This window comes from Oncorhynchus keta, chromosome 17, assembly GCF_023373465.1.
Source record: "Oncorhynchus keta strain PuntledgeMale-10-30-2019 chromosome 17, Oket_V2, whole genome shotgun sequence".
NCBI classification, from domain to species: domain Eukaryota; kingdom Metazoa; phylum Chordata; class Actinopteri; order Salmoniformes; family Salmonidae; genus Oncorhynchus; species Oncorhynchus keta.
This window is the reverse complement of record NC_068437.1, coordinates 30,202,148-30,224,819: the sequence shown is the minus strand read 5'-3', so window position 1 is coordinate 30,224,819 and position 22,672 is coordinate 30,202,148. Positions and strand designations below refer to the sequence as shown.

Sequence of the window (22,672 nt, the reverse complement as noted above, 5' to 3'; positions counted from 1 at the left end):
TAGCTAGAAACGGCGTGTGTGTAGTTGTGTGTCTTACCTGAATGAACCCTGCCAGCAGCCACATATGCACGGTTCCATTCATGGGGAAGCCTGGTAATCTCATCAGCACACAATCATCTATAGATGGTACCACAACATACACCCAATATCAATGTTGCTTTGGAATCAGAAACTCATGGATGTTTGTATATCCCATCACCAAAGAGCGAAGAAACTACACGACCAGAGGTTCCAGTAAGGTCTGAGGTTGTCAGAGCTCTGTATAAGAGGAGTGTATCACAGCTGAACTACACCCGAGTAGTCCTTCCCAGTGATGCAACACAACTTTGAATTTAGCGCCCCTCAGCAACTTTCTTTGAAGCAGAGCCTTTGTGGAGGCGTGCACAGTCCCATTCAATCAGTGTGTGTGTGTGTGTGTGTCGCTAACACCAATTTGTTCTGCCCCTGCCACCCTTCCTCTTTGTTGGGATAAGAGCAGGTTGCTATGACAACTAGGCTTAAGGAACTCATGAAGAGAGGGGGAGAGAAAGAGAGGGAGAGAAAGAGAGGGAGAGAGAAGGCATGGGAAGGAGAGAGAAAGACAGGGTGAAAGTAAAGAACTTAAAGTTCACTAGATAGATAACACTCCATACACCTCAGCATGTTTACAGATTTATACTCCACTCTCTGTAGTGATGCAGTAATATGCTAACCAAGTCCACTGTGTTCCACACAGCAGATCAAAGCTGTGTGTGAATAGCGAGTGGTTGAATGTGAGAAATAAATATCATTCACTGATCAATCACTAATCAATCAATGACTAATCAATGTGGATTCATGCCTCTCCAATAGTTCATATCTTCCTTCTGGAGGTCATTGGTGTTTTACCTTGGATGAAGTGTCATTAACACTGTGTATTTACATGGTAATTATATATACAGATTGTTAGACTCCCACACGCACCATTATTACACACCACCAGGATAGAGCAACACAAACACACGTCAGCACTGAACAAGCTGTGTCAGCAGGGGAGTGTGTGTCTGGAGGAGGAGGATGAGGAGTTTTTCATTCACGCAACAAAACACCCACCAATCAGTTAGTCATTGTTAAATGTTTTATAGTTTTATTCTGAGAGGGTCTGTATGACTAGAGACTGTAGTCTATCTGATGGCATCAGCACATACTGATTACTGGCACAATGCTTCACATTAAACAACACAACAAATACAGTGTTCTGTTGAAATACAGATAATCTACCATCAGATGCTCAGGTGGATTATCACCTTACTAAATAATTGATTGAGTTAAATACAAATATTTTTGGATAAAAGCTTTACACTTGTAAAAAAAAATACTATTTTGTAAGAGAAATTTGATTGCCATATAAAACATGTCAGTCATCAAGAGAGCACTAGATCCATACTAAAGCAGCAGCGGTCTTGTCAGCTCAGACCAACTGATCTTAACATGATAAAGTCCGAGAGGACTAGCTAGTGTTACACACAAGGAGGAGCAGGCTACAGCAGTACAGATAGGACTAGTGTTATCATAGTACAGCAGGAACAGGTTACAGCCCTGCACATCTGACCACTACATATCTGTAACGACAGGGTCACTATAACAGGTCAGCATACAGCCCTCCACAACACACTGAAGGAAGACTAAAGAACTCGCCTACATGGAGGCTTGACCTGTCTACTCTGACCTCTGACCTCTAACCTCTGTTCCATCTTCCATCCCTCCTATTGAACGCCATACGGAGCTCACACTGACTATCTTCGCTCTCTCTTTAGTTCCATTGGCAGGAGCAGTCGACAGGCTCCTGGAAGCTGTAGACCACCAGGGTAGCGTTGTGTGAGCAGTACAGGGTGACGGAGCGGGTTTGTAGTCCACTCTCCCTGCAGCACTTACAGAAGCGGGCGTGGCTGTTGATGTTGAAGTTAAAGATGGTGGCAGACGGACACTTCCCATCACATGAAAACACCGTCACCTGAGAGAGAGAAAAGAGAGAAAGGGGGAGAGAGAGAGGGGGAGATGTTATTCTCTATCAGTGTTAACTTTTTAAAACTGTCTTATTGACACTCTCTCTCACCGGTGCGTTGCTCCTGCAGTCGTCTTTTCTGATGGTGGTTCGGATTGCCACACGCTTACACGTCTTGCCGTCCTCCTTACCTAAACACACACGCACACAGAGAAAACGCTGAGATGCACACGCACACACACACACACACACACACACACACACACACACACACACACACACACACACACACACACACACACACACACACACACACACACACACACACACACACACACACACACACACACACACACACACACACACACAGCTTTCATCCTCAGCCCTAGATTCCTGTCACTCACACAGTCAAAGGTCTATTGAGCTGGGCTCTTTGTTGCCTAGCAGCGGGGGCTCAGTTTGATCGACAGTCAGCTGACCGGGGGGAGCAGTTCTCACGCCAAAGACCCAGCTCCTATTGGCCACTGGCCAATCAGGTTAAGCAACAGGGGGTTGGGGCTGGTTGGTGGAATGTTGAAAGATAGCTTGGAGTCCAGCTCTACTCTCTTTATGCTTGAAGGATCAGGAATGATTCTAACTCACATAGAGCAGTGGTTTCCAACCAGGGGTACTAGGAACCCTGGGGGTACTTGGCCTATCAACCAGGGGTACTAGGAACCCTAGGGGTACTTGGCGTATCAACCAGGGGTACTAGGAACCCTGGGGGTACTTGGCCTATCAACCAGGGGTACTAGGAATCCTGGGGGTACTTGGATTATCAACAAGGGCTACTTGAGAAGACTCATGAGGCCATAGGCCTACTGGTAAAATACACATGAGGGGGTAATTCAGGGGCACTCCATGCAGAGCAAAATTCAGTTGGTGGTACAGTAACCACTGGCCTAGAGGACAATAATATATTGAACCATTGGAATAGGATTTTGCTATGAGGAATGTTAGGTGAACCTTGACCTGTAGTTGATATGTATGGAGTGGTAGGGCTAGGACTAGAACACACTCACTGTGATAGGTGAGAGATCGTGGTACCTGTGTCACAGTTACTACTACCAGTTGGGGTTATGGGGTGAGATGTGAGAGGTTAAAGATGAAAGGTGAGAGGTCGTGGTACCTTTGTCACAGTTAGTACTACCAGTGGGGGTTACAGGGTTAACGGTAAACGGTAAAACACCGACTCCAGAACCTGGGAGCAGCGGCAGGAACAGCAATGTCAGGAGAACGTTAGGAAAACACACAGGTTAACGTTGGTTTAGAACACATTTTCACACACAGAGTAATCAGCGCAGTGGCATGCACAGCCATGGGAGCCAGACAGTGTTCTCTGAGACTGGGGAAGACAGCCAGACGGCCAAACACTCAGGATCACTACACACTGATGCACCAAGGCTCATTCTCACTGGACAAACTCTAAACACCAAGCATCACCATTGGCCAAACTGTAACAAATGTAGCATTCCCATTGGCCAAACTGGTCAAGCAGGCAAGCGGGCAAGGAGGCAGAGCTGCTGTTATTACTGGGAGAGCAGACTGGGTCTGTTGTCTTCACCTTTACATGTGAAATTAGTGTGTTTAATGGGACAGTTCACACAAAATACAAACTGCCTTCATTTTCTGGACACCTAGAAAGTACAGTATGGAGTCAGGTTAGCGACAGTGTATCATTAGCATCATAGAGTCTAAAACAACGGGAATGGTAGGACCGCTGTCTGCATGCTTTTGTTCTCTAGAAAACTGTGAGGTATGACAATTTCCCCACTAAAGAAAATATTTTATAAATCAACAGTAAAATCCTCCTTTAATATTATCACGACGTGTATCAGGACCATCAGGCAGATCTAGGACCACCCCTAGAGCAGAGGCTGCTGGGTAGTGTAGTGATTCATGCTCGTTGTTGCCAGCCAACCACAAGCTTTTACTCTGTCCAAGGCTGCAACAGGCCGCACCCCCCACAAACCAGTCAGCCAATAAGCCCAACCACTGCCAGGCAACGCCCTGCCCACCCCTGTGATTGACAGCCGAAAGCGTATGAGAAGCGAATGTGATTGGTCACTCACACGTCCTGCAGCAGCCGTCCACATAGCTCTGGACCACGCCCCCATTCTGCAATGATTGAAGAAAGGTTACAGACAGACATAATTGTGTGTGAATGTCAGTGAGTGAGTGAGTGAGTGAGTGAGTGAGTACCTGAGTGCACTCTGTGTCGTTGAAGGGGGGGCAGACCACCCCTGAGGCCAGCATCACAGTTCCCACTGTCGTCTCCACACAATCATACCGGGTACAGTTATCCACCCAGGAGCTCCCTGCCTGTACACACACACACACACACACACACACACACACACACACACACACACACACACACACTAAAGGTTAGCCATCCAGGATTTCCCCGTCTACACACAAAGTGTTTGTGTGTTAGATAGAGTGTGTGTCTATTTGGCAGTATAATGATGTGTGTGTTCTTACAGTGAAGAGCTCAGTGGTTCCGTTGTGATTGTTGAAAGAACAGGACACATTCTTACAGGAGCCACAGCACACCTGAGGATCTGATGATGCTACGTACAGCTGGTGCTAAGAGAGAGAGTGAGTGGGAGGGGTGGGTGGACACAGAGATTCCAGAAGAATTTACCTAGCTCCGATCAGGATGGAGGTTTGTGGTGTGTGTGTGTGTGAGAGAGAGAAACACATACCTGGCCACACTTCTGAGAGCAGTTGACAGCGGACACGTCCATGGCGTAGTATCCAGTGTGTGTATCACGATGTGTCAGACAATGGACGGTGTAACACAGCTCTCCTTCATAGTACTGAATCAGGCTCTGCCCCGGACCCAGCACCGTGACTCCCTGGAACACACACACCTCCGCCTTCTCTACACATACAGGTCAGGGCTCAGGAGTTAGGTAGCCTAGCAGTGTGTCTGTGCATAGTGTGTGTGGGTGTGTGTGTCTGTGTGTATGGACTTACTGCAGGTGTAGAAGGGGCAGCCACAGGTGCTTCTGCTGTCTGTGACCTCCACCTGTACCTCCCCCTGAGAGACCAGAGACGTTACTATGACCACACACACACACACACACACACACACACACACACACACACACACACACACACACACACACACACACACACACACACACACACACACACACACACACACACACACACACACACACACACACACACACAATGCTGAAGCTGACTGACTCACCACCTGACAGACTGGGCTGTCCTCACACTGGCACTCTGAGAGGAGGAGAAAAAGACTGGGTTTACTACACAACTGGAGGCCTAGAACAGTGTTCTCTGTTTGGACCACAAGATTTTTTCAAAGAAACAGTTCTGGGAATGTTGGTGTGTGTGTGTGTGTGCGCAACTCTTGGGAGTGCAAAAGTGTGTGTGTGTGTACCACAGTGACGGTCGGGGCAGCAGTGTCCAGGTAGGGTTGTTTGGATCAGAGACAGACCAGGAGAACAGCTCAGAGTCAACTCAGGACACAGGTTCACGTCACACACTGCACACAGGAGGACATTGCGCTAAACATCAACACTGTGTGTGTATAGCGTGTACAGCTTGTGTAGAGTATAATGTTTGTGTGTGTTACCACAGTGGTATTGAGGGCAGCAGCTGTGGGTTGTGTTCAGATCCACAGCCAGTATCTCTCCATAAGAACAGGACGGCACGGGCTCGATACACGACTCACACACTGCAGAGAGAACACAAACATACCACTGATTGTTAACATTTCCTTTACAACTTGTACCCCAAGTCCAGCTATAGTAATGTTGGATGGAGACGGTAGACCCATTAAGAAGTATAAGGTTTGACCTTACCACACAGGAAGGAGTAACAGCAGGAGTTGTCCTCACGAACCTCCACTAGGAACTGATCTTCTCTACAATCAGGGGTGGTGAGGGGGGGACAGGCATGGGGGTCGCATTCTGGGACACACCAATCACAGGACTCAGTTATTAAAACACACCTAACAATACCATCAAATGATGAAAGATATTATGTTTTGGTTCAGTACCTACCACAACGGTACTCTGGGCAGCAGGACAGGGCACTGTAACCAATCACCAGCTGGTTCCCATTCTCACAGGGCGGAGCCTCACTCTCACAGATGGTCAGATTACATTCTGAGGGAGAACGAGAAAGAGAGAGAGTAGGTGTGTTCATGTCGGTGTCTAACCATGCATATATATGTGTGTGTGTGTGTGCTCACCACAAATCTGCTTGGGGCAGCAAGCCCCCTCCTCCAGGACATCCAGTACGTACTCTCCCTCCCTCTCACACAGCAGAGTGGGACTAATGCTACAGTCAGGTTCTACTGCTACCACAGAACCGTTCTCCAGGCAGCGGAACAGACAGCAGCTACGCAATGACCCGTTCCACACCTCCCCAGGGGCCCGCGGAGACCCCTCGTTATCAGTACACACTACACACATAGACACAGACACACATGTTAACAGTACACACTAAACAACAGAACCTGAACTACACAGTCATACAGAGCACCTGCTCACAGCATTGACATGTAACTGACATAGAGCTGACACAGAGCTGACATACTCACCACACTGCTCCTCTGTGACGCAGTAAGAGGAGTCTGCTCGGTGCAGGATGGTTCCAGAGCGACACACACACTCTTCTCGGATGTGGGAGCAGGTGGTCTCCTCATAGAACTCTCTGTTCTGACAGGTCCGGGTAGTACAGGTCGACACACACGCCTGGTACTCCCTACCTGGGGGACACCTCAATGCTACACATGCACACACGCAGACGCATGCGCACACACACACCGCAAGAACACACACTTGTGTCATCACCAGCTAATGCAAACCTGATGTGTCTGTGTAGTGGTGTGTATTGGTGTGTGTGTGTGTGTGTGTGTGTATATGAGGTCCTTACGGCAGAAGTTGTGTCGTCTCCAGTTGATGCAGACTTGGTAAGTGTAGCAGACAGCTACATAGGCTGCCAGGAAGTCACACTGGTGGGCCTTATAGTGGAGGTCGCCTGCCCACATCACATCACAGAACTGTTCTGGAGACACCTTGCTGTGGCAGGGAGTGAAGGGTCTCTGTCTGAGCATGGAGAGACAGGTAGAGCAGTCTCCAGTGGTACAGTTGTCTCCAATGCGTCGTGTGTGTTCCGTGTCCTCTGAGGTGTGGACCCTCCAGGCCTGCAGGAACAGACCCAGGTCTGCCACCTCCCTCACCACCGTCCCGTTAGGCAGCTTCAGGTCATCCGCCGGGTTCCCGTCACAACACCCTGGGAGACACACCAGCAGGCACATGCACAGCTGAAGTTTAGAGAGGAGTAGAAGGTGCTTGTCACGCCTGCTCCCCATCATTACGCACACCTGCTCCCCATCATTACGCACACTTGGACCTCATTATCACCTTTATTTCTCTCCCTTTATTTAGCACTCTGTAGCCTAAGTCATCAGGCAGCATTGTTTCCATTCACGTTCTGTAAGAATCTCATGTTTTGTTTCTATGCATTCTTTATTATTTTATCGCCTTTTATGCTCGCTTCGAGGCAAGCAACACGGAAGCATGCATGAGAGCACCAGCTGAGATATAGGGGGAGCAGATACAAATGACGGAGATTTGGGCCTTTGCGTCAGACTCATTGTCCAGTTCAAGGTGAGTAATTGCTGTTCTGATATCCAGAAGCTATTTTTTGGTTATAAGAGACGGAGCAGTAAATTTATTTACAAGATAATTTACAAACAATGTGAAAAAACACACAAAATAGCACAATTGGTGAGGAGCCTGTAAAACAGCAGCCATCCCCTCCGGCGCCTTTATCGCTTTCTCATTACTGATCTCGCTCCGTCTGATGGTTTCACCACTATTATGGTTGTTGTGGACAGATTCTCTAAATCCTGCAGTTTTATCCCTCTCTCTGGTCTCCCTACCGCTCTCCAGGTTGATGAGGCACTGTTCCAGCAGGTCTTCCGGCACTATGGCCTTCAGGAGGACATCGTCTCTGACCGTGACCCCCAATTCACGTCACGGTATTGAAAGCCTTTAAGGAGAAACTGGGGGCAACGGCCAGCCTCACATCCGGGTTAGGAGCTGGGGAGGTTCCTTAGGATCCCTTCCAGGGAGTGAGGCTTCGGAGAGGAGGTTTGGATTGTTGCCCACGTGAGGCTCCAGCTTGCCGTCCATCACCAGAAGGAGCAGGTGGATCGCCACCGCAGTGAGACTCCCGTGTTCCATCCTGGTTATCGCGTCTGGCTCTCCACCAGGAACCTCCCGCACTGCCTGCCCTGCCGGAAGGTGAGTCCCCAGTTTGTGGGGCCCTTCAAGGTCTTCCAGTGGGTCAATGAGGTAACTTATCGCTTACAAGCCACCAACTACCGGATCTCACCCTCTTTTCATGTATCCCTCCTCAGGCTGGTGGTTCTTGGTCCCCTGGCTGGTGCCGTCCCCCGCGACACCCCTCCACCTCCCCTGGATATCGATGGGACTCCAGCCTATGCAGTCAGGTCCTTCCTGGACTCCCAATGTCATGGGGGTCGGCTTCAGTACCTGGTGGACTTGGAGGGGTAGGGCTCTGAGGAGCGGCGTTGGGTCCCGGCAGCCGACATCCTGGACCCCAACATCATCCGGGATTTCCATCCCCGCCGTCCGAATCAGCCCGGGGCCAAGGAGCCCACCCCTCCTCTCTCCCCCTCTCCTCCTCTCCCTTTTCTGCCCTCACCCTCCACCCCCCCTGTGACTGAGCACACTTCACCTGCAGAATTTCCCTCAGTCTCCCACTCCTCCTCTGTCTCCCCCTCTCCCTCACCCACCACTACCAGTAGCACCACTGGGGTCACAACCCCAAACGTAACCCCTGTAGAGGTCTACTATTCTCTACTAACCACCGGCCCTGGCTATCTCGTTACGCACACCTGGACCTCATTATCACCTTTATTTATCTCCCTTTATTTAGCACTCTGTAGCCTAAGTCATCAGGCAGCATTGTTTCCATTCACGTTCTGTAAGCATCTCATGTTTTGTTTCTCTGCATTCTTTATTATTAAACTCACCTTCTGCACCTGCTTCCTGACTCCCGGCGTATTAGTGACAGTGCTCAACTAAAGTGAGACAACGTCCAAACCCAAAATTTGTAAGAGCATTGACAAGAAATAGGCCGTACTCTCGCTCACAATTTTAAAACCTTATTTATACAACTATTAAGGACGCACGCATACACTGAACTAGGCCAAAAATAAGGTATGGTCAGGCATGAGAGAAACTTTCCCTCTTCCAGATTCATTAAATCATGCTAGTGGACTTCATATACCTGATCTGACAGTGAAGGAAGAACATGTCAGAGTAAATGCCAAATCTAGCTAATTTCATGGCTGTCTTACCACAGAGGCCTCTAGTAGGAGCAGATGTGTTGGAGGGGGCGGTGTATTGCAGCACCATGATGCCAGTGCTGTGGTACCACTGTATGTTGACTCCTTCAGGAGTGGTGATCAGGTACATACTGCCTGTGTCCTCTACTGACAGAGCCTGGCGGGAGAAAGGCAGCCGTGCCTTGATGTGGTTCACTGACACCTGGACACGCATACGCATGCACACACACACACACACACACACACACACACACAGAGGTAGCATGAGTAGTGTTGTACAGTGTGGTAAAAGTCGGATGCGGTCAGTGATGGTCACCTTGCGGTCTAGGCGGTTGATGATAATCCTGTAGGACGGAGTGGTGATGTTCAACTTCTTAAAACACAAACCTGACGTCCCACCACTAGGGTTCTGAGAGAGGGAGAGAGGCCCTGGTCAGAATGAACACCATCATCACATAAATGATGATTAGATCTTAAAGGGAAACTTACCGGTCGTCTGATGGAGTTGACGCTCTAAAAAGGAATCAAGACAAAGCCAACAGATCAGTCAGGAGCTTATAGCATCCCATAACAGTTTATAATACATCTATAATAACGTAAAGTACTATAACACTACAACAACTAGTGTCTCAGCCTCCAGTATTTATGCTGCAGTAGTTTATGTGTCGGGGGGCTAGGGTCAGTTTGTTATATCTGGAGTACTTCTCCTGTCCTATTCGGTGTCCTGTGTGAATCTAAGTGTGCGTTCTCTAATTCTCTCCTTCTCTCTTTCTTTCTCTCTCTCGGAGGACCTGAGCCCTAGGACCATGCCCCAGGACTACCTGACATGATGACTCCTTGCTGTCCCCAGTCCACCTGGCCATGCTGCTGCTCCAGTTTCAACTGGCCTGGGCCCTAGGACCATGTCCCAGGACTACCTGACATGATGACTCCTTGCTGTCCCCAGTCCACCTGGCCATGCTGCTGCTCCAGTTTCAACTGTTCTGCCTTACTATTATTCAACCATGCTGGTCATTTATGAACATTTGAACATCTTGGCCACGTTCTGTTATAATCTCCACCCGGCACAGCCAGAAGAGGACAGGCCACCCCACATATGCTCTCTCTAATTCTCTCTTTCTTTCTCTCTCTCGGAGGACCTGAGCCCTAGGACCGTGCCCCAGGACTACCTGACATGATGGCTCCTTGCTGTCCCCAGTCCACCTGACTGTGCTGCTGCTCCAGTTTCAACTGTTCTGCCTTATTATTATTCGACCATGCTGGTCATTTATGAACATTTGAACATCTTGGTCATGTTCTGTTATAATCTCTACCCGGCACAGCCAGAAGAGGACTGGCCACCCCACATAGCCCGGTTCCTCTCTAGGTTTCTTCCTAGGTTTTGGCCTTTCTAGGGAGTTTTTCCTAGCCACCGTGCTTTTACACCTGCATTGTTTGCTGTTTGGGGTTTTAGGCTGGGTTTCTGTACAGCACTTTGAGATATCAGCTGATGTACGAAGGGCTATATAAATAAATTTGATTTGATTTGATTTGAACAACTACAGCAGCATATAACACTTAACAGTCTGTGTACCTGGCTGGTAGGGCATTTATCCACTGTTCCTATGATGTTCTCTCTGGGCAGGTAGACCAAGATGTAGGAGCCATTATCATACAGTGCCACGTTGTTACCGTCAAACGTTATCACACGCAGATCTGACATCACAGAGCAGCGACCTAACACACACACACACACACAACGCGGATAGGCAAATACACACAAACACGTTATATAAAGTGTGTTTGTGTATGCACAGTAGTGTGTGTTCTTACAGGGGCACTGCCAGAGTGGGCAGCAGGGGTCGGTGTTGGTGAGGACAGCCATGCCCAGCAGAGAGCAGCGTGGAGGAGTGGTGTTGTACCGACAGTGGAGGGAGGAGTTATGGAGGAGCAGCTCCCCGTTAAAACAGATCAGCTCTGTACACTCATCTACACGGTAGGAGTACGGGGGCTGGAGAGAACAGATAGAAAGACAGAGATTTGGGCATTCAGCTACTGGCAGAGGGAGTTCTCCAAGGCTGCATGCTCGGCCCTCTTATCTTCTCCATACGCACTAGCTCTCACTGATTGGCTCTTACTCTGCATGGGGCGGTGGGCAGGAGGAAGGGGGCAGCACTGTTGGCATGCTGACTGCCTCAGGTGTAGGAGAGAAGTCTGTGCTGGTGGATGTTTCCGTGGATATGAACTCCGTCGTCTCTGGGGGTGATGTCGACATGGTAACAGAGGAGGTGTCATATACAACTGGAAATACAGAGATGGTCTCTGTGGGCGTAGGAACAGGATGATGTGTTTGTGTGGTGGTTGGGGTGTGGGTGGAGGGGGAGAGAGGAGGAGGGGGAGAGGAGGTGAGGAAGGAGGTAGTGGCTGGGGGAGAGATAGAAGACTGGATGGAAGGCTGGGGAGGGGTAGCAGAAGGGGGAGGACGTGGAGTGGTGGAGTCGGTCACTGCCAGGCTGGGGGGAGTAGGGGAGGCTACTGTAGTGACCTCTGAAGGGGTCAGGGTCGTGACCCCAGTGGTGCTACTAGTAGTGGTGGGTGAGGGGGAGGGGGAGACAGAGGGAAAGACTGCAGGTGAAGTGGTGTGCTCGGTCACAGTGGGGGTGGAGGGTGAGGGCAGGGAAGGGAGAGGAGGAGAGGGGGAGCGAGCAGGGGTGAGTGTGTGGGTGAAACGCTCAGTCAATGGGGCTGTACTGGGAGTAGTGGGGGCTCTGGTGGCAGTAACAGTTGTAGAGGCAGCACTGGTTGTAGTTCTGCTACTAGTAGTAGTGGTCCTAGTAGTGGTTCTAGATGTAGTAGTAGCAGTACTAGTAGGCCTAACAGTAGTAGTAGTAGTGGGGGCTGTAGTGGTACTATTGGGGGCTATAGTGGTAATAGTGGGGGCTGTAGTGATAGTAGTAGTAGCTGTAGTGGTAGTAGTGGGTGCTGTAGTGGTAGTAATGGGGGCTGTAGTGGTAGTAGTGGGGGCTGTAGTGGTAGTAGTGGGGGCTGTAGTCGTAGTAGTGGCAGTAGTGGGGGCTGTAGTGGTCGTAGTAGGGACTGTAGTGGTAGTAGTGGGGGCTGTAGTGGTAGTAGTGGGGGCTGTAGTGGTAGTAGTGGGGGCTGCAGTGGTAGTAGTGGGGGCTGTAGTGGTAGTAGTGGGGGCTGTAGTGGTAGTAGTAGAGGCTGTAGTGGTAGTAGTGGGGGTTGTAGTGGTAGTAGTGGGGGCTGTAGCGATAGTAGTAGTAGCTGTAGTGGTAGTAGTGGGGGCTGTAGTGATAGTAGTAGTAGCTGTAGTGGTAGTAGTGGGGGCTGTAGTGGTAGTAGTGGGGGCTGTAGTGGTAGTAGTGGGGGCTGTAGTGGTAGTAGTGGGGGCTGTAGTGGTAGTAGTTGGGGTGGTGGTTGTTTGGTTTACGAAGGCATAGGGTGTAGGAGTGGGAGGAAGGGACACACCTGAGGACAGACACACAGACATAAATTACTTTAACACCGATTTACCTGTACTTTAACAGATCCTCGTGTGACACACTCTACTCACAGTCCTCTGTGTAGACACATCTCCTGGTGACCTCATCAAGAACCATGTTTTTGGGGCAGCGAGGGAAACAGCCCTCCACCCTGCCAGACACACATAGACAAACGTTCAAAACCTGTATGAAACATTCTCTTAGAGTGTAATACGATGTTGTAAGCGTGTTTCTAAGTGTGCATCTGTAAGCGTTTGCAAGGTGTGTCTTACGGGGGCAGGAAGTGGCAGCGTGTTGCGGCGAGGTCGCTGCATGTACGAACACAAGGACTGGCACATGCATGGTAGCGCCACTCACACATCATACGGAACGGGATCACAAAACTGCTCTCTGGAATACACACACACACACCGTCAACATACACACAATAAACACAGAAAAATAAACTGTGTGTGTGTTCGTACCGCTAGCTTCTGTTTACCATAGAGAGCGTTTGAATCTATCTGTTCTCTTCTACCTTTTCCAGCTGGAAAAGTACCAGGATGTTGTCTCTGGTTTTGAAACTGAATTTAGAGAACTGAATTTGAAAACATGCTTCTCTGAATGCATCAGAGAAGTTGAATATACACTATATAGACAAAAGTATGTGGACACCTCTTCAAATTAGTGGATTTAGCTGTTTTAGCCAAATCCGTTGCTGACAGGTGTATAAAATCGAGCACATAGCCATGCAATCTCCATTTACAAACATTGGCAGTAGAATGGTCTTACTGAAGAGCTCAGTGACTTTCAACGTAGCACTGTCATAGGATGCCACCTTTCCAACAAGTTAGTTAGTCACATTTTTTCTCTGCTAGAGCTGCCCCGGTCAACTGTAAGTGCTGTTATTGTGAAGTGGAAACGTCTATGAGCAACAAGTGGTAGTCCACCCAAGCTCACAAAACGGGACCGCAGAGTGCTGAAGTGCGTAGCGCATAAAAATTGTCTGTGCAACACTCACTACGGAGTTCCAAACTGCTTCTGGATGCAACGTCAGCACAAGAACTGCTCATTGGAAGCTGGCGACCGTGTCTGCGTCCATGAGTTTCCATGGCCGAGCAGCCGCACACAGGATCACCATGCAGAATACAAAGCGTCAGCTGGAGTGGTGTAAAGCTCACCTCCATTGGACTCAGGAGCAGTACAAACGCATTCTCACATGAATCACACTTCATCATCTGGCAGTCCGACGGGCAAATCTGGGTTTGGTGGATGCCAGGAAAACACTACCTGTCCCAATGTATAGCGTCAACTGTAAAATTTGGTGGAAGAGGAATAATGGTCTGTGGCTGTTTTTCATGGTTCGGGCTAAGCTCCTTAGTTCCAGTGAAGAGACATCTTAATGCTACAGCTTACAAGGATATTCTAGACGATTCTGTGCTTCCAACTTTGTAGCAACATTTTGGGGGAGGCCCTTTCCTGTTTCAGCACAACAATGCCGCCCGTGCACAAAGCGAGGTCCATACAGAAATGGTTTATCTAGATCAGTGTGGAAGAACTTGACTGGCCTTCACAGAGCCCTGACCTCAATCACATCGAACATCTTTGGGATGAATTGAAACACAGACTGCGAGCCAGGCCTAATTGTCAAACATCAGTGTCCGACCTCACTGATGTGGCTGAATGGAAGCAAGGCCCTGTAGCAATGTTCCAACATCTAGTAGAAAGCCTTCCCAGAAGAGTGAAGGCTGTTATAGCAGCAAAGGGGTCCCAACTCCATATTAACGCCCATGATTTTGGAATGTTTGACGAGCAGCTGTCCACATACTTTTGGTCATGTAGTGTATGAAACTTTGGTAAACTTGAAATGAGTGGCACAGTGGTCTCAGGCACTGCATCACAGTGCTAGCTGTGCCACTAGAGATCCTGGTTCGAGTCCAGGCTCTGTCGCAGCCAGCCGTGACCGGGAGACCCATGGGGCGGCGCACAATTGGCCCAGCGTCGTCCGGGTTAAGGGAGGGTTTGGCCGGCAGGGATGTTCTAGTCCCATCGCGTTCCAGCGACTCCTGTGGTGGGACGGGCGCAATGCACGCAAACATGGTCGCCAGGTGTTCCTCCAACACATTGGTGCAGCTGGCTTCCGGGTTAAGTGGATATTGCGTCAAGAAGCAGTTTGGCTTGGCTGGATTGTGTTTCGGAGGACGTACGGCTCTCGACCTTTGCCTCCCGAGTCCGTACGGGAGTTGCAGCGACGAGACAAGACTGTAACTACCAATTCGATACCACGAAAAAGGAGTAAAAGTTCTAAAAAAATAAAAATGAAATTATAGTTTGTAAACTTGATACACAGACAATAATTGCCATAACAACCATAAAAAAATGAAATATTCAATTAAATTTACATTTTAAAATTGAACGCAATATTCATTCAATTCTGTTTCAAATCATGAAATACTAGTTCAATGATTCAATTTGTGCATTATAAATTCAAAAATATTACATTGAAATGCAATACCCTAATACATATTCAAATTATGGAATTCAAATACAATTTCTGTTGACACTGACATCGCGCCATATGTGTGTGTATTATGACTTTGTATTTCTGTCTAACCCTCCAGGGTAAAGGAGCTGCTGGTCTTGAAGTTGTCTGAGTTGTCGTATCTCTGAGCACGTGCAGACGTGCGTGTCAGAGTCAGGAACACTCCCGGCTGACCAATCAGCTCTAAGGAGGTGTGGCCAGGCAGGAACAGCCCCTGGTGCTGTAGGAAGGAAGCCCTGCGGCCAAACTTCTCCCCTCTTGTCCACTGCTCCAACCGCAGCCCAGCGTGGTCCGAAACAACCAGGAAGTAGTTAGGACGCTCCGCTGACTCCAGAGAGATCACCGGGAGACCTGTAATACAGAGTTTAACATATGGGTGAAGCTCACAAGAGATGTATTTGTGTGTGTGTGTGTGTGTGTGTGTGTGTGTGTGTGTGTGTGTGTGTGTGTGTGTGTGTGTGTGTGTGTGTGTGTGTGTGTGTGTGTGTGTGTGTGTGTGTGTGTGTGTGTGTGAGTGAGAGAGAGAGAGACTCACGTGATGTGCGGTCCTTCTGTAGTCCTGCTGTGATCATGAAGTTAAAGAGTAGTCCAGGGGGAGGCAGCCCACCTACGAACTCCCTAACTATAGGAAAGACTGACCCACTGGTTCTGTTCACACCGAAGACTGTAGCATTAAACACAGCACTGGCCACTGAGAATGGACCTTCACCTAACTCTACAGAGACACAGAGTGAATATATTAGGATATTTAGTGCGTATACCTGTGTGTTTGTATTTTTGTGTGAGCTGAAAAGTGTTCCTTTATGATACATTTTTGGTTAGGTTCAAACATACCTTGGTTGTAGTATTCACAGTCATAGGCTGGAAGAGAAGAACGGAACAAACATTTAGAGACATACAAATCCACATAGTTAGGATACTTAAGTAGCAAAGTAACCCTTAATGTTTAGATCAGGTTGGGAGAGAGATCGTGGTATTGTGTAAGAGTGTATGTGTGAATATCTGGGGTCATTTGATGACATATAGAAAGAATGGTGGATGAGATATGGAGCGGTGGTGGGACTTTATAGTTCTGGGTAGTGGTGTGTGTGTATGTGTGTATATAGGAGCATTGAGTGACCCAGCACCTATTCTGACATAGAAAGCAGAAGGAATTGGGTCTGAGGAACAGATCCACACTGTGTGTGTGTGTACTCACGACAGACAGAGGGGTTTCTCCATACCACAGTAACACCGTGTTGACAGCAGGTGTGTGCATAGGCAGCGATGGACGTACACAGACACTCACAGTCTCCGCCCCGATTACAGTTACAAGTGTCTGTCAAGCAGTTCATATAGAACCATGAGACATCCACCTGCACACACACACACACACACACACACACACACACACACACACACACACACACACACACACAGGTTACATGTCTACCGGGGGGGGTTAGTGGGGGAAGACAGGGAGTCTGGGTTAGATGTGAGTTAGGGTGTGTGTGTGAATAATGTAGATAGGAATGAGTGAGGTGTGTGTGTGTGTGTGTTCTAGGGGGTGAATAGTTATCATTAATTCAGAGTGGGTCTGAGTGATGGTACATCAGAACAATGAGATGTGGGATGAACTCTTCAACGCAGAGTTCAGATTAGACATTATAGACAACTGAGCTTTATAATACAATGTATAATACAATGCTCTGGATAAGAGCGTCTGCTAAATGACTTAAATGTAAATGTAATGTGTATGGAGGGGTGTGTGTATGTGCGTGTGTGCGTTCTTTGTCACAACAATAAACAGTCAGTATCTGGATACTATGTGTGAAATTCTTGATAATGTACATGATATCAACAGAGAAGTATATTTTCTGGGTGATTTAAATATTGACTAGCTATCATTAAGATGCCCACTCAGGAAAAAAGTTCAAACTGTAACCAGTGCCTGCAACCTGGATCAGGTTGTCAGTCAACCTACCAGGGTAGTTACAAACAGCACAGGAATTAAATCATCAACATGTATCGATCACATTTTTACTAACGCTGCAGATATTTGCTTTAAAGCAGTATCCAAATCCATAGGATGTAGTGATCACAATATAATAGCCATATCCAGGAAAACCAAACTTCCAAAGGTTGGGCCTAATATAGTGTATAAGAGGTCATATAAGAAGTCTCGTAGTGATTCATATGTTGATGATTTAAAGAATATTTGCTGGTCTGTGGTGTGTAATGAGGACCAACCAGATGCTGCACTTGACTCATTCATGGAACTACTTATTCTAGTTACTAATAAGCATGCACCCATTAAAAAAATTAGGGAGGAGAGGGCGGGACTGAGACAGGAAACGGCGGACTGAACGTAGTTATGTAGAGCACCTCAAGATAAAAACGTAGTATTCAATATCGGCAAGTTAGACTAAATATTAGCACTACACAATATGGTGGGTGATAAACTTCAATCTGGATAACTACATAAAAAAAATCTTAAGACTATAGAAATGTATCAATAAATATTACGAAAACAAGCAACACCCAAACATGGCAGAGGGTACAGGGGAACCGATTTATCAAAACAAAAACGTGACTCTTCTACAGACACAGACAATTGAATATTTGAAAAAGCTGCGACATTGGAGAAGGAAACAAACAAGCTGTCAAAAGAGACAGTCAATAGGATTGAAACTGAAGTGAATGAACTTAAAAAGGAGAATACCGTTCTGAGAGAAGAACTTGAAATACAGACTAGATCCATGAGAGAGAAGCTGGTACTTACAGGTATCCAAGAGAAAGAAGGAGAAGTTCCTGAATCTGTAGTTAGAGAGTTCCTCCTTACAGTGCTTCAGATTCCACGCGAAGCTATCGACAAAATCCAACTTGAACATGTACACCGCACGCCTAATCGCTGCCAAATGTGCTTCATTTGAAGATAAAATAACGGTTAAAAGCCTGGGGAAAAGACTTGCTGGGACCAAAATTGGCAGGAATGATTAATTCTCGAAGGAAATTGCAGAACGTAAAGTTCTGTATTCAATTTTCAAGGTAAATAGAGTAAAAGGAAACGAGTAGCTCTTGTCGTCGATAAACTATATATTGATAACCAGCTGTTCAGAGACACAAAGTCTCCTCCATGACTATTTTAAAAATGACAAAGTTCTTATAGACGAGGAAAATAATGAAACACAATTCTAGCCTGGTTATGGATTGTAATAATATATAGAAAAGCTATATTATTTTTTACTGTATCATCAAATACAACTAATTGGAACACAAAACCACTAATTCAACATGGAGAAGATAAAAACTCAGTAAACAGAAGGCACAGTATGTGTGGTGTGTGTTTTTTGGAATGTTTGGGAAACTGTGGTGTTGAGTGAGAAAGGAAATTATTGCATGTCCCAGAACCAATGTATTGCTGTGAGCGTGGATTTGAGTGAGCTTTCAATGTTGTTCAGAAGATGGATATACTTTTTTATAATGAATTATACATCTTATATATCTTATTTATGTATTTATTGTCCTATCATGGTGGAACAGTGTATTAAAATAAATTATACATTTGATTTATTTATTGTCCTATCATGGGGAACAACATTTTTTAAATAAATGATATCTAATGTATTTATTTATGATCCTATATTGATGGACCGGTCCACAACCCTATACCCCCACCTGAATGATGGGCCTGCTGTAAGAGGTCTGTAATGCAGCCAAAATGCGTTCAGAGACCTAGAGCAGCACTTCCCCCTCAAGATTCTGAGCCTGCTTGGCAGGGTTGGTCCTGCAAAGCCAAAGTCCCCTAAAGGGAGAACATACTACACAAGTAAATTCTCAAAGCTGCCAAGGAGAACCTTGACGACCTTGTACCAACCTGGTGGAGATTCCGGTGGGGTGCCCCCACCCAGGCAGTGGCAGTGCTGGCAACACTAGCTGCAGTAACCCATGGGGAGGGGGTCACACTCAGACATTCAGAGAGGGGGTATATTATTGTGGCCCTGGTGGCACAAAATCAAAAGTCTGACTGCATGGAGAAGCTTGGGAATATGGTCAATACAGGGGACCATGTTTAGGGTGTTTCAGGGAAAAGGTGTACATTTGACCTCCATCATCTAGGACGTGACAATGGTCACAATCGTCAAAATTTCTCAATTTCTGCCCATTTTTTTCTGCACAGTCTTGCAGGCCTTCTCATACAGCTGCAACTGTATATGCATTCATAAATCAAGACCTTTCTTGAGTTGGGCTCTGAGATGGTGCAACTGTTGAGAATGTGAGCCTATGGTTGTGTGGGGGGAAAGGGTTGAGTGTATGTGCGTATCCAACAACTGTTGTGAAGGAATAAAAGATGTTAGGGACAATATAGGATGATTCACAATAATTGTTTGCTAATATAATTATTGCTTGCAATAATGTAATTTTGGTAATGGCGACTGGCGAGAGGTAAAATCCTTTGCATAAATTGCCTACATTAGTACAATATTTAATAGCTAATTATGGAAATTAAGAAACAGGATTTAAAAAATATATATATATATATTTTGATTGCTATATATAATACAAATCAAGGTGAGGGTGATGGAAATGCATTTGGCGGTTGATCTACTTCTGTTCTGTAAATGTCACTGTGTGCTCTTTTCGAAGGATGGATCCCAGTCTTTTCAGGGCTATGGGATATGGGGGTCGGGGTGGTCTGCCGGGTATTGGGATGACAACCCAACTCGGGATGAGGTGAGCTTTTAGCGGGTGGAATAATGGGTACCAATTGGAGGTTTACTTAGTAGCAATGCAAATATCATGGTACAGCTATATAGACACTCAATCATCATGTTACTTTTTAATGGTATTTTTACAAACATATATTTTGATAAATAGAATTGAAAGTTGTCTCATTATGGTGAGTGGTGAAATAAGTATAGACAGTTACAACTGTGATGGCTTAGCAGATAATAAGAAAAGACGATCAGTATTTACCTGGCTAAAAGAGAAGGAATATAATATCTATTTTTTTACAGGAAACTCAGTCAACAATTTTAGATTAAGTTTTGTGGAAAAAGGACGGAGGGGGCAAAATATATTTCTTCCATGGGCAAAGAAATTCAAAAGGGGTGATGGTTTTAATTAACAGTAATTTTGATCCAAATGTGCAAATTGCCCAAACAGATCATCAAGGTAGATGGATTATTTAAAATATGTTACTGGACAATAAACAGACATGGCTTATTAACCTATACGGTCCAAAAATTGATGATCCAAGCTTCTTTGAAAAATTATATAAGAATTTTTCAACTCTATAAGCAACACTAGACTCAATTATTATGGTGGGAGATTTTAATATGGTCTTAAATACCTCTATGGACCGGAAAATAAATCACACTACAAACTATCAGGCACTTAAGGAAATCATGAATGTCATGGATATATTGGAATTAGTGGACATATGGAGACTTAAATACCTTGAACTAGTGAGATATACATGGAGGAGGCTTAATACCCTGACCTAGTGAGATATACATGGAGGCTTAATACTCTGTCTGATCTAGTGAGATATACATGGAGGTTTAATACCCTGACCTAGTGAGATATACATGGAGGCTTAATACTCTGACCTAGTGAGATATACATGGAGGAGGTTTAATACCCTGACCTAGTGAGATATACATGGAGGCTTAATACTCTGACCTAGTGAGATATACATGGAGGTTTAATACCCTGACCTAGTGAGATATACATGGAGGTTTAATACCCTGACCTAGTGAGATATACATGGAGGCTTAATACTCTGACCTAGTGAGATATACATGGAGGTTTAATACCCTGACCTAGTGAGATATACATGGAGGTTTAATACCCTGACCTAGTGAGATATACATGGAGGCTTAATACTCTGACCTAGTGAGATATACATGGAGGTTTAATACCCTGACCTAGTGAGATATACATGGAGGCTTAATACTCTGACCTAGTGAGATATACATGGAGGAGGTTTAATACCCTGACCTAGTGAGATATACATGGAGGCTTAATACTCTGACCTAGTGAGATATACATGGAGGTTTAATACCCTGACCTAGTGAGATATACATGGAGGTTTAATACCCTGACCTAGTGAGATATACATGGAGGTTTAATACCCTGACCTAGTGAGATATACATGGCGGAGGCTTAGTCAAGCTAGTCGTTTTGACTACTTTCTTATGCCATTATCTCTGGCACCAAAAGTTTAAAAAGTGTTGATAGGGGACAGAATGCGGTCAGATCATCACATAATTGGCATATACAGTTCAAGTCAGAAGTTTACATACACTTAGGTTGGAGTCATTACAACTCGTTTTTCAACCACTCCACAAATGTCTTGCTAACAACTATAGTTTTGGCAAGTCAGTTAGGACATCAACTTTGTGCATGACACAAGTCATTTTTCCAACAATTGTTTACAGACAGATTATTTCACAATTCCAGTGGGTCAGAAGTTTACATACACTAAGTTGACTGTGCCTTTAAACAGCTTGGAAAATTCCAGAAAATGATGTCATGCCTTTAGAAGCTTCTGATAGGCTAATTGACATAATTTGAGTCAATTTGAGGTGTACCTGTGGATGTATTTTAAGGCCTATCTTCAAACTCAGTGCCTCTTTGCTTGACATCATGGGAAAACCAAAAGAAATCAGCCAAGACCTCAGAAAACAATTGTAGACCTCCACAAGTCTGGTTCATCCTTGGGAGCAATTTCCAAACGCCTGAAGGTACCACATTCGTCTGTACAAACAATAGTATGCAAGTATAAACACCACGGGACCACGCAGCCGTGGTACAACTCAGGAAGAAGACGCCTTCTGTCTCCTAGAGATTAATGTACTTTGGTGCAAAAAGTGCAAATCCAATCCCAGAACAACAGCAAAGGACCTTGTGAAGATGCTGGAGGAAACAGTATCAAAAGTATATATATCCACAGTAAAACAAGTCCTATATCGATATAACCTGAAAGGCCACTCAGTAAAGAAGAAGCCACTGCTCCAAAACCGCAATAAAAAAGCCAGACTATGGTTCGAAACTGCACATGGGGACAAAGATCGTACTTTTTGGAGAAATGTCCTCTGGTCTGATGAAACAAAAATAGAACTGTTTGGCCATAATGACCATCGTTATGTTTGGAGGAAAAAGGGGGAGGCTTGCAACCCAAAGAACACCATCACAACTGTGAAGCACGGGGATGGAAGCATCATGTTGTGGGCGTGCTTTGCTGCAGGATGGACTGGTGCACTTTACAAAATAGATGGCATCATGAGGTAGGAAAATTATGTGGATATATTGAA

The 22,672-nt window shown here is 46.2% G+C and overlaps 2 protein-coding genes across 6 annotated transcripts in view; both read right to left on the bottom strand.

Annotated features, from left to right (window-relative positions):
* Window positions 1-358, bottom strand: part of ptprq (protein tyrosine phosphatase receptor type Q) — a 48,233-nt gene extending 47,875 nt beyond the window's left edge. For all 5 annotated transcript variants that reach the window (XR_008066440.1, XM_052465849.1, XM_052465852.1 and 2 more), the window contains exon 1: window positions 38-358. Coding sequence is in view for 4 of the 5 variants with exons in the window: in XM_052465849.1 (XP_052321809.1) it covers window positions 38-103 (66 nt within the window). In the remaining variant the exon portion in view is untranslated. The remainder of the gene's footprint in view (window positions 1-37) is intronic.
* Window positions 359-1,082: 724 nt separating this feature from the next.
* Window positions 1,083-22,672, bottom strand: part of otogl (otogelin-like) — a 48,599-nt gene continuing 27,009 nt past the window's right edge. The window contains exons 29-55 of the mRNA XM_052467002.1: window positions 16,573-16,729; window positions 16,209-16,235; window positions 15,910-16,089; window positions 15,447-15,725; window positions 13,126-13,243; window positions 12,925-13,004; window positions 11,494-12,839; window positions 11,184-11,361; window positions 10,945-11,087; window positions 9,861-9,884; window positions 9,688-9,780; window positions 9,384-9,573; window positions 6,926-7,285; window positions 6,591-6,776; window positions 6,240-6,452; window positions 6,049-6,153; window positions 5,848-5,955; window positions 5,619-5,720; window positions 5,424-5,528; window positions 5,226-5,260; window positions 4,985-5,048; window positions 4,711-4,889; window positions 4,487-4,591; window positions 4,205-4,324; window positions 4,075-4,120; window positions 2,075-2,154; window positions 1,083-1,972 (exon numbers count right to left, since the gene is read on the bottom strand). Of these exons, the coding sequence (XP_052322962.1) occupies window positions 1,772-1,972; window positions 2,075-2,154; window positions 4,075-4,120; window positions 4,205-4,324; window positions 4,487-4,591; window positions 4,711-4,889; window positions 4,985-5,048; window positions 5,226-5,260; window positions 5,424-5,528; window positions 5,619-5,720; window positions 5,848-5,955; window positions 6,049-6,153; window positions 6,240-6,452; window positions 6,591-6,776; window positions 6,926-7,285; window positions 9,384-9,573; window positions 9,688-9,780; window positions 9,861-9,884; window positions 10,945-11,087; window positions 11,184-11,361; window positions 11,494-12,839; window positions 12,925-13,004; window positions 13,126-13,243; window positions 15,447-15,725; window positions 15,910-16,089; window positions 16,209-16,235; window positions 16,573-16,729 (4,824 nt within the window). The 3' untranslated portion in view covers window positions 1,083-1,771. The remainder of the gene's footprint in view (window positions 1,973-2,074; window positions 2,155-4,074; window positions 4,121-4,204; window positions 4,325-4,486; window positions 4,592-4,710; window positions 4,890-4,984; window positions 5,049-5,225; window positions 5,261-5,423; window positions 5,529-5,618; window positions 5,721-5,847; window positions 5,956-6,048; window positions 6,154-6,239; window positions 6,453-6,590; window positions 6,777-6,925; window positions 7,286-9,383; window positions 9,574-9,687; window positions 9,781-9,860; window positions 9,885-10,944; window positions 11,088-11,183; window positions 11,362-11,493; window positions 12,840-12,924; window positions 13,005-13,125; window positions 13,244-15,446; window positions 15,726-15,909; window positions 16,090-16,208; window positions 16,236-16,572; window positions 16,730-22,672) is intronic.